Here is a 10,255-nt window from a genome sequence, read left to right on the forward strand (position 1 = left end):
CCATTGCGGCTGCAGCAGCAGCAGCCGCAATGGCTGCAACGGCAGCGAGTCGGGTGTATTTAATCCTGAAGCGGAATTATCCCTCATTTTGTTTAATCTGCGCTCGTTGTGTTGCTGCTGCTGCAGCAGGCATCAGCAGCATAGTTGTTGCGTGCTTTGCTGCTGCAGCAGGCACCAGCAGCATAGTAGTTGCGTGCTTTGCTGCTGCAGCAGTAGGTAGCAGCAGCAGTACGCGATAGTTATTGCCGCGCTATTCGCTGCTGTTGCAGTAGGCAGCAGCAGCAGCAGCAGCAGCAGCTGGTAGTTTTTGCAATGTTTGCTGCTGCAGCAGTAGGCAGGAGCAGGAGCAGCAGCAGTTTGTAGTTCTTTGCTGCTGCTGCTCTTGGCTCTGCTGAAGTTATCTTGTTGAAGTGGTCTCTAATGAAGAATACCGTTAGGGTTTAGGGTTTGGGGATTAGGGTTTAGGGCCTATACTTTAGGTTTTAGGGTTTGGGGTTTAGGGCTTGAGGTTTAGGGTTTAGGGTTTGGGGGGTTTGGGGTTTAGGGTTCAGGGCTTGGGGTCTAGGGTTTAGGCTATACGGTTTAGGGTTTAGTGATTAAGGGTTTAGGGTTTAGCAGGCATAGGGGTTGCTACTAGACTGGGGACATGGTCTGAGGCTGCTTTGTTGCCGCTGCTGTTGCCGTTGCTGCTGCTGGTGCTGCTGCTGCTGCTGCAACAGTTGCTGCTGGTGCTGCAGCTGGTGCTGGTATTTGCTGCTGCACTTGACGGTAACTAACTGATTCCGCAAACAGCTGTGGCAGCAAACCCTAAACCCTAAACCCTAGACTTCGTGTATGAGCGCACAACATGCGTCTTTGCTGCTGCAAGATTTATTCCTGCACCCCACTGCAGCAGCAGCAGCAACAACAGCAGCAGCAACAACAGCAGCAGCAGCACATTGCACTTCCGATGAAGAACTTGCGGTGGGATGTAACTGCCCCCGTCCCGTCCGCGTTGGCCTAGGGTTTAGGGTTTAGGGTTTTAGGGTTTAGGGTTTGAGCTGGGGTTGAGGGTTTGGGGTTAAGAGAAGACATAGGAGGAGACTGTAGAACAATCAGCTGAGGGCCCTACAAGCCGTGTAGATTTTGAGTTAAAGGTGCTGTGGTTTGGCTAGGGTTTAGGGTTTAGGGTTTATAGTTGTGGCTTGAGGGTTTAGGGTTTAGGGTTTAGGGTTTGCAGGCATTGGCACCCCCCGTCCACGTAATGAAAACCTGTAGCAAATATGCAGTTCTTTTATATAGTGACCTATTTTACGGGCTTGAGCTGCTGCTGCTGCTGCTGCCGCTGCTGCTGCTGCTGCTGCTGCTGCTGCTGCTGCTGCTGCACGGCGCAGCAGCTGCACGAGCTGCAGCAATCAGCAGATAGGTTGAGACGGTGTTGCAGGTTTTTTTACTTCTGAAGTTATAAATAAACCATGGGTGTTGTTTTTGATAAACCCAGCAGCAGCAGCAACAACAGCAGCAACAGCAGCAGCAGCAGCAGCAGCAGCAGCTGCAGGCAGCAGATGGGGCCCCTCTGTTGCCTTGTATTACCCGGCTCCTATCTTCTTCTGTCTCTCAGCAGCGAGACAGCAAAACAACCATATAATCAGCGGAAAACCCTAATATATCGACCGTCTGGGGTGTACCCTTAGGGTTTAGGGTTTACGGTTTAGGGTTTAGGGTTTAGGGTTTCAGGCAGCGGCCCTGACCAGCGGCAGTGGAGGGAGAGTCAGGCCCGAATCTTCTTCCGTTCGTTGTTTCTCTGGGGTTTAGGGTTTAGGGTTTAGGGTTTAGGGTTTAGCCTTGCAGCAGCAATTTCGCAGCAGCAAAAGTGAGTCTAGGGTTTAGGGTTTAGGGTTTAGGATTTAGGGTTGCCGGCAGCTTTGTATGAACGGGGGCTTACGACGGAGTGGCGAGGATGTTACAGCAACAGCTGCAGCAGCAGCACCTGCAGCTGCAGCGGCAGCAGCTGCAGCAGCAGCAGCTGCAGCAGCAGCAGCAGCAGCTGCAGCAGCAACAGCAGCTTCGTCCTGTGGATTCTCAGAGACAGGAGGCGCTGCTCTTCTCCGTGCAGCAGAGCGGCGACGGGCACTTCGTCACCCGATCCATCGTATGCTGCTGCTGCTGCTGCTGCTGCTGCTGCTGCGGTCCTTGCTGCTGCAGTTGCTGCTGCTGCTGTTGCATTGTTGCTACTGTTGCTGCAGTTGCTGGAGGAGTTGCTGCTGCTGCAGTGGATTCTGCTGCTGGCTCTGTTGTTGCTGCTGCTGCTGAATTTGCTTCCGGTGTAGCTACCTTCAACAGCAGCACCTCGCGCAGCTCTGCGCCTGCCATTCCCTCTGCCTCTCGGGGTTTAGGGTTTAGGGTTTAGGGTTTAGGGTTTGTTGTTTTCAGAGTATGAATAGCTGCAACGTCTCCTATCTACACAGCACGACGGCTCTCTCTCAATTACCCCCCGTCTGTCCTGCATCCGCAGCAGCAGCAACAGCAGCTCCAACAGCAGCAGCAGCAGCATCGGCCCCAGCAGCAGCACCCGCAGCAGCACCAGGAGCAGCAGCAGCAGCAGCAGAACCGCACCACGGGTTTGGAGCTCTGCTGCCTTCTTTTTTGCCTCGTCTTTCTTCGTCTGTCTCCTCTCTCTTCTTCCCTGTCGTGTCTCCTCCATTACCCCCAGCAGCAGCAGCAGCAGCAGCAGCAGCAGCAGCAGCACCAGAGACACCAGTAGAGGCGCATCTGGCGGCGAAGGGCCGCAGCAGCACTCACCTGATTTTGCTGATGCATTCGGACGTGAGCAGCAGCAGCAGCAGCAGCAGCGAAGCATCAGCAGCAGCAGCAGCAGATCCTGTTGATGTGTCTTTGCAGCAGTATTTGCTTTGTAAACTAAGGGGGCATCCTGTATTGGATGCTGTACCTCTTGGGGGTTTAGGGTTTGATGGATTGCAGCAAGATGAGGGTTTAGGGTTTAGGGGTTTAGTGGTTTGGGGGGACCCTCAGCGGCTGCTGCTGCTGCTAGAGGAGGCAGGAGGCACGAAGAAATCTGTTAGTAATAAATACTCTGCTTTCAGAGTCCGATGCAGCGAGTTCTTTCTTGGCAGGTACGTTTAATCAAGGGTTTAGGGTTTAGGGTTTAGGGTTTAGGGTTTAGAGTTGAGGGATTTGCGCGGACTAGGGTTTAGGGTTTAGGCTTTATTTAACGTTTATTTGGGTTTAGGGTAGAGGGTTTACGGTTTAGCGCTTTTTAGGGTTTAGGGTTACGGGCTTAGGGTTTGGGGTTTTGCGCTTATTAGGGTTTAGGGTTTAGGGTTTAGGGTTTAGGGTTTAGGGTTTAGGGTTTGGGGTGTATGCACAGCGAGGACCCGAAGACCTTCCTGACTCCCCATGAGGAGGCAGAGCTGCTGATTGGCGAATTGTTAGCCATGCGCTTTGGGGTTGATGCTCCCTTTCAGTCGTTGCAGGTGCGGTTTAGGGTTTAGGGTTTAGGGTTTAGGGTTTGGGGTTTAGGGTTTGGGTTGAGCATTGGCTGGCTAAATATTCATGCCAGTAACCAACCCTGGATATTTGTTGCGTCTCTGACGAAGTGGAATCAGGATTTAGGGTTTAGGGTTTAGGGTTTAGGGTTTAGGGTTTAGGGTTTGGCTGTTTGCAGGGTTTGGGGGTTCTGGATGTTTGTCTTGCCACTGGGATCGTAAAAGATATTTTCCCGCTGCACCTGCCGGAGGCGCGGCTGTCTATACAGCTGAAGCTGCAGCAGCTGCAGCAGCAGCAGCACAAGCAGCACAAGCAGCAGAAGCAGACGAAGCAGCAGCAAGAGCAGCAGGAGCTGCAGCTGGCTAACCCTTCAGCTTCGCTGGAATCGATGCTAGTAAGCGATAACCAACGAGTTTGGGGGACGGACTAGCGATAGGGTTTAGGGTTTAGGGTTTAGGGTTTAGGGCTTTCAGGGTGTAGGGCGTGATGCGCAGTGTTTAGGGTTTAGGGTCTTGGGCTCAGGAGTTTGGATCTAGGGTGTAGAGGGCATACTCTAGGGTTTAGGGTTTAGGGTTTAGGGTTTGTGTGTCTGTTTGCATGCAGTCTGCCTACTGCGGCTTCCCTACTGTTTCGCTGTTTCTGCTGCTGCGAGGTTTGTGGCGTTGGTGCTCTTCTTTGCTGCTGGTGGAGCTGCTGCTGCTGCTGCTGCTGCAGTTTGTGTACAACAACGGGGCTGGGGAGACTGCAGCAGCAGCAGCAACAACAGGTCCCCCTACTACTATGGCAGCAGCAGCAGCAGCCGCAGCAGCAGCAGCAGCAAGGCCCTTCTCGTGGGGTGTATCGACAGCTCCTCTTGCGATGCTGCTATCCAGCAGTGTCTCTAAAGCAGCAGCAGCACTTTTAATTGCTCTAGCTACTCCGATCTTTTTAGTTTCACTGCAAAAGAAGGTACGCTAGGGTTTAGGGTTTAGGGTTTAGGGTTTGGGGTTGGCGGCTCACAGCAATGGCTGGGTGCAGCAGCACCAGCAGCAGCTACAGCATCCGCAGCAACCAGTAGCAGCAGCAGCAGCATCGGCAGCAGCAACAGCATCATTCCCAGTAGCAGCAGTAGCACTAGCAGCAGCAGCAGCAACATCCACAGCAGCAGCAGCACCATTCCGTGTGGCAGTAGCATTTGCACTAGCAGCAGCAGCATGGGCAGCATCATTTTCAGCAGCAGCAGTATAGGCAGCATGAGCAACAGCAGCAGCAGCGGCAGGAGTATGCATGTGCTGCTTGTGTTTTGCTGCTGCAGCTGCCTGCATGCCGCTATGCATTAGGTTTAGAGTCGATGTCTCGCTTAGGGTTTTTCAGAGGGAGTTTATATGGGTGTGGGGCCCTCTCAGAGAAGCCGCTGCAGCCTTTGCTGCTGCTGCAGCGACGCTTGAGGTTAGAGCTGCTGTTCGGTGCTTCTCCTGGCGAAAGTCTTTCATTTAGCTGCCACCCAAGGTTCCGAGGCTTCTTCCTCCCCTTCTTCTCGGGTGCTGCACCGCTGCTGCAGCAGCAGCAAAGCGTTGCTGCAGCAGCAGCAGCAGCTGCTGCTGCTGCTGCTGCGGGCCGCGGAATCGGCACCGTCACTGCAGCGAGAACGTCACTCCTTAACTCGCTGCAGCAACAGCAGCAGCAGCAACAACATGCTGCTGTAGCTGCTGCGGCACAGGCAGCACAGGGATTCAGCTTGTGGAGAGGTTGCTGCACCATTGCTGCAGGAGCACAGCTGCTGCTGTTGCTTCTGCTGCTGCTGCTGCACTCTGAAATCCTATGCCGTGCAGCAGCGCCGGGCGAGTGGAGTGTGGGGCTGTCTTCGTTCGGTGCAGGAGCAACACGGGCAGCAGCAGCAGCAGCTGCTGCTGCAGCAGCAGCAGCAGATGCAGGAGCTGCTGCTGCTGACCCTCTTTGGGGCCTCGCCGGGGTCGCGGTGCAGCGGCTGCAGAACAGCAGCAATGCAGGGGAGTTGCTGCTGCTGCTGATGCTGATGTTGCTGCCTGCGCTGCTGCGTCTAGCAGCAAAACCCTTGAGGGTTTGGGGGGCCCTTCGTGCTGCTGCTGTCTTTATAACTGATTCATCCACCATAGTAAAGGAGGCCGACCTTGTCTCCGCCTCTGCAGACACACCCACTGGTAGGGTTTAGTGCTTAGGGTTTAGGGTTTAGGGTTTTGGGGTTACTGTTCAGGGGTGAGGGTTTAAGGTTGAGGGTTTAGGGCTTAGGGTTTAGGGTTTTGGGCATTGGATGTGCGCTGTACGGGATCGAACGCAGGGTTTAGGGTTTAGGGTTTAGGGTTTAGGGTTTTTGTTGTGCGTTCAGCTGGGGCTTACTTCGCATGCAGCCAGCAGCTGTTTCTGCTGCTGGCTACCCTTGGGGGTTCCTTTGCTGTTGCAGCTCCTGCAGCAGCAGCATCAGCAGCAGCAGCAGCACTTGGAGCAGCCTGCCCCTTCTCAGCCTTCTTCGCTTTGCAGCTGCTGCTGTTCTTTGCTGCTGAGCTGCTGCGGCTGCTCTTTGCTTCCCGTATCCCTCCTGCTGCAGCTGGTGCTACAACAGCTGCTGCAGCTGCTGCTGCAGCTGGAGGTGCAGCAGCAACCATCGGCAGCAGCGACAGCAGCAGCACCGCCAGAGACAGCGAGGAGGCCACAGCAGCAGCAGCAGCAGCAGCAGCAGCAGCAGAAGCGCAGCTGCCGCCATTCCGTTTAGAATATTTCTTTGTGCCGTTTTGTCTCGAGCTGTGTTTGCTGCCTCTTGCTGCAGCACATCGTGTGCTGCTGCCATGTTTGCTGCTGCTGCTGCTCTCCCTCCCGCTGCGGCTGCGAGAAGCTTGTTTGCTGCTGCTGCAGTGCCGCCGCAGCAGCAGCTGCTGCTTGGGAGAGCTACCTCAAAGCCTAGATAGCTGGCTGCCTTATATAGGATCAGTAGGGGTTTGCTGCAGCCTGGGGGTTGCTGTGGGGTTCGTGCGCTCGCTGCTGCTGCTGCTGCAGCAACAGCTGCTGCTGAGACCCGATCAGCAGCAGCTGCTGCTGCAGCGAGAGCCGCTGCTGCCTTTCCTTTCTTCAACCTCCCTTCTTACTATCTTCGCCGCGGCCACCTGCTTGCTGCTGCTCGTGCTGCAGTCCTTTGGAGACAAACACCAAGACGATTGCGTAAGTGGTAGCAGCAGCAGCAGTAGCAGCAGCAGCAGCAGAGCAGGAGCAGCAGTAGCAGGATAGCAGAAGCAATAGCAGCAGTCGCTGCTGCAGTAGCAGCAGCTGCTGCTGCAGTAACAACAGCGACGCCAGGGCAGGCATCGCAGCAGGTGCTGCTTCCATCTGGCAGCAGCAGCAACTGCTGCAGCAACAACTGCTGCAGCAGCAACGTGATGCTGTGCTGCTGCTGCGTTTACAGCTGCAGGCCGTGCACGAAATTGCGGAGAGAGAAGTCAGCGCCTTTGAATTCAACTTCGACATCCTGCAGGTGCTTTGCTGATGCTGTTGCTGCTGCTGCTGTTGCTGCTGGTGCTGTTGGTGCTGCTGCTTTTGCTGCTGCTGCTGTTAGTGCTGCTGCTGTTGCTGCCGCGGATGTTGTTCCTGCCTCGCTTGTCTCTGCTGCTGTGTTTATGCTGCTGTTAATGCTGCTGCTATTGGTATTGCTATTGCTATTGCTGCTGCTACTGTTGCTGCTGCTGCTGCTGCTGCTGCTGCTGCTGCTGCTGTGGCTGCTGTTGATGTGGCGGATTATTTCTACTGGGGTTTGTTTACCTCGCGACGCCACCGTTGGGTTGTAAGGTGATGATATTCTTGCTGCTGCTGCTGCTCTAGAATGCTTGTTGGTTAATAGGGTTTAGGGTTTAGGGTTTAGGGTTTAGGGTTTGTGTTGGATCTCAGGCTTCTGCGCCCCCTCGCGTGGTTGCTGCTCCTTCTTCGACTGAAGGGGGGCCTTGGTTGGTGCTGTGGCTGTCGCGTTGTCTTTCTCCTTTGCTGCAGCTGCAGCAGCAGCTGTTGTTGCTGCTGCAGGTGCCGCAGCAGCAACAGCGATGGTGGAAGCGTTGGGAGCTGCTGCAGCAGCTGCTGCTGCCTCCGCTGCTGCCCATTGAGGGGGCCCCCTCTGATTTGCCGCTGCTGCATGGGGGGGTTATACGTCTTGATGCTTCTATTTTAAAGCTGCAGCTGCGGTGTACAGACAGCTCCGACGGAGCAGCAGATTCGCTCAGCCCCAGGAGGCTGGTGAGGGGTTTAGGGTTTATGGTTTAGGGTTTAGGGTTGCACCTACGGATCAGACAGAAGCTGCGTGTATTGCTTCTTCATGAGGTTTAGGGTTTAGAGTTCAGAGGTCCTGCTTTCGGTACTACGGTTTAGGGTCTTAGGGTCTTAGGGTTTAGGGTTTAGGGTTTAGGGTTTTGGGGTATGCAGGACGTTGCTCTGGAGCAGTACATTGACGACGTGCTAAAGAGAGAGGGTCCTCGGGGTTTGATGTTGGCTGGGGCGGTGCCTCCCCCCACTGAAACCCTGCCGAAAACCATCGATCGCAGGGTTAGTCTAGGGTTTAGGGTTTAGGGTTTAGGGTTTAGAGCGTATTAGGGTTTGTGGCGAGTTAGGGTTTACGATTTTAGGGTTTTTGTGCATTATAAGTGTTTTTAATGATTTCGGGTTCTTGGCGGTTTAGACTTTCGACTTCAGCCTTCATACTTGAAACCATTAGGGTTTAGGGTTTAGGGTTTAGGGTTTAGGGTTTAGGGTTTGTGGTTTGTATGAAGGTGATAAATAGATTTCTAGGGGAGTGGGACTTCGATCGCAGCCGAAGCACCAGCATGACTCCTATAGCAGAGCAGCTGGGGGTGCCGTGGCTTATCCGAAATGCAGTTGAAAAACTAAACCCTAAAATAGAGTATAAACTGCATGATAGAGACGGTCAACCCGAGTTCTCAATCAAAACCAAACTCACCGCTGGAATCTCCAAGGTTAGCGTTGAGGGTTTAGGGTTTAGGGTTTAGGGTTTGGGGTTTAAGGTTTCTGGTTTGGGGTTTAAGGTTTCTGGTTTGGGGTTTGGGGTTTGGGGTTTGGGGTTTGGGGTTTGGGGTTTAGGGTTTAGGGTTTAGGGTTTAGGGTTTAGGGTTTAGGGTTTTGGGATTGTATATTACGTGTGTGTATGTATGTGTGTGTGTTTGATGCCCTGTACCTTATAAATTGTGCAATGATACGGTGTTTAATATTTAGGGTTTAGGGTTTAGGGTTTAGGGTTTGAAATGGTTGGTCTTTGGGGTGTACAGACAGTGCGTTTAAACCTAAGTGGGGCTGACGTAGAGGCTGAAGACGAAGATGTAGGGGCTTGGCGAAGTATAACAAAAGTAGAGGGTGCAGTTTTAAAGACTGTACAAAAAAATGAAGCACAAAAAGCTACGCTCTTCGAAACCAGAGAAATTAAACCCGATGGACAAGTAATTTATTATGCACTCCCTTCTGCATGCATGCATGCATGCATGCATTCATATTTGCATGCATGCATGCATGCATGCATGCATAAGCATCTAGAGATTTGTATGCATGCATCCGCGTTGATATGCATAAACCCTATACATATATATATATATATATGTATATGCATATATTTATTTATACAAATACAAATGCTATAATATAATAAAAACAATAATATATATTGTCCATATATGTATATAAGTATATATATATATATATAATATATTTACTAGTTATATATATAATTATGTATGTTTATTTGAATTCATTTGTTTGTATTTGCTGTTAAGTTTAATTTGTTTGTTCTTCTTCAGGGGATGGAGACAGATGCTCTCTGGTATAGAGTCACGTTAAAGAAAGACGGCTTGCAAAATGAGGTGTCTGCTGTCAGGGTTTTTAAAAGAATATCGGGGCCGCCTCCAGGGCTTTGTGTAGGTGTTGCTGCTGTTGTTGCTGCTGCTGCTGCTGCTGCTGATGTTGCTGCTGCTGCTGCTGTTTTGTTTGTTTTGTTTTGTTTCGTTTGATTTGTTTGTCTGTTTTTACTCGTTGGGTTGTTCACTGCTGATGTTTTTTTTGTTTATTGTTTTTGTTTGCTGTTGCTGCTTTATTGCTTGCTGCTGCTGCTGCTTTGCTGCTGCTGTGTTGCTGCTGCTCTATTGCTTCCTGCTGCTGTTGCTGCTGCTGCTGCTGCTGTGCTGCAGGATCCTTCAAGTGAGCAGCTTGCAGATTCTGAGGGTTCCACTTCGACTGCCCCTTCGCCAGCAAAGGCTCTGGAGACGGAGGATGTGCAGCAGCAGCAGCAGCAGCAGCAGGAGCAGGAGCAGCAGCCGCAGCAGCAGTTGCTGCAGGAGCAGCAGCTGCTGCAACAAGAACCTGCAGCCCCTTTGCCTGCTTGGCATGGGCTAGGCCCCAGGGTTAGTCAGCCCGATGCACATATAAACAGCTTCTCTACATGCATGCATGCATGCATGTATGCATGCGCCTTGAACACGATTGAGCTTTGGGGCTGGAAGGGGGTTTAGAGTTAGGGGGAAGAGGAGAAAGACAGCAATTTGCATGCGCCCTGTGCTTAGTCATATATTTAATATATATCTCTGTTATGTATGTGTATATATTATATATATATGTATATATGAAGCTGTTGCTTCGATTAGAACATAACCCGTATATATATATATGTATATGCTTTTAAAACAACAACTTATATGTATATATATATATATGCCTATAAATCTATATCTGTGTATCTACACCTATATATATATATATATATATATATATATATATA

At 51.8% G+C, this 10,255-nt stretch overlaps 1 protein-coding gene across 1 annotated transcript; it reads left to right on the forward strand.

Annotated features, from left to right (window-relative positions):
• Positions 1-1,939: 1,939 nt before the first annotated feature.
• EAH_00055790 (hypothetical protein) lies at positions 1,940-9,989 on the forward strand (the record flags this gene model as incomplete). Its single annotated transcript, XM_013393849.1, has 15 exons — positions 1,940-2,131; positions 2,413-2,882; positions 3,368-3,473; positions 3,665-3,880; positions 4,090-4,434; positions 4,488-4,746; positions 4,872-5,645; positions 5,831-6,225; positions 6,899-6,967; positions 7,378-7,716; positions 7,903-8,022; positions 8,247-8,450; positions 8,760-8,810; positions 9,282-9,344; positions 9,669-9,989. 15 exons carry the CDS (start codon positions 1,940-1,942, stop codon positions 9,987-9,989), a joined length of 3,924 nt encoding a protein of 1,307 aa, XP_013249303.1.
• Between the last annotated feature and the right edge of the window lie 266 nt (positions 9,990-10,255).

Source organism: Eimeria acervulina, genomic scaffold (assembly GCF_000499425.1).
Source record: "Eimeria acervulina Houghton genomic scaffold, Eah_scaff1121, whole genome shotgun sequence".
NCBI lineage: Eukaryota > Apicomplexa > Conoidasida > Eucoccidiorida > Eimeriidae > Eimeria > Eimeria acervulina.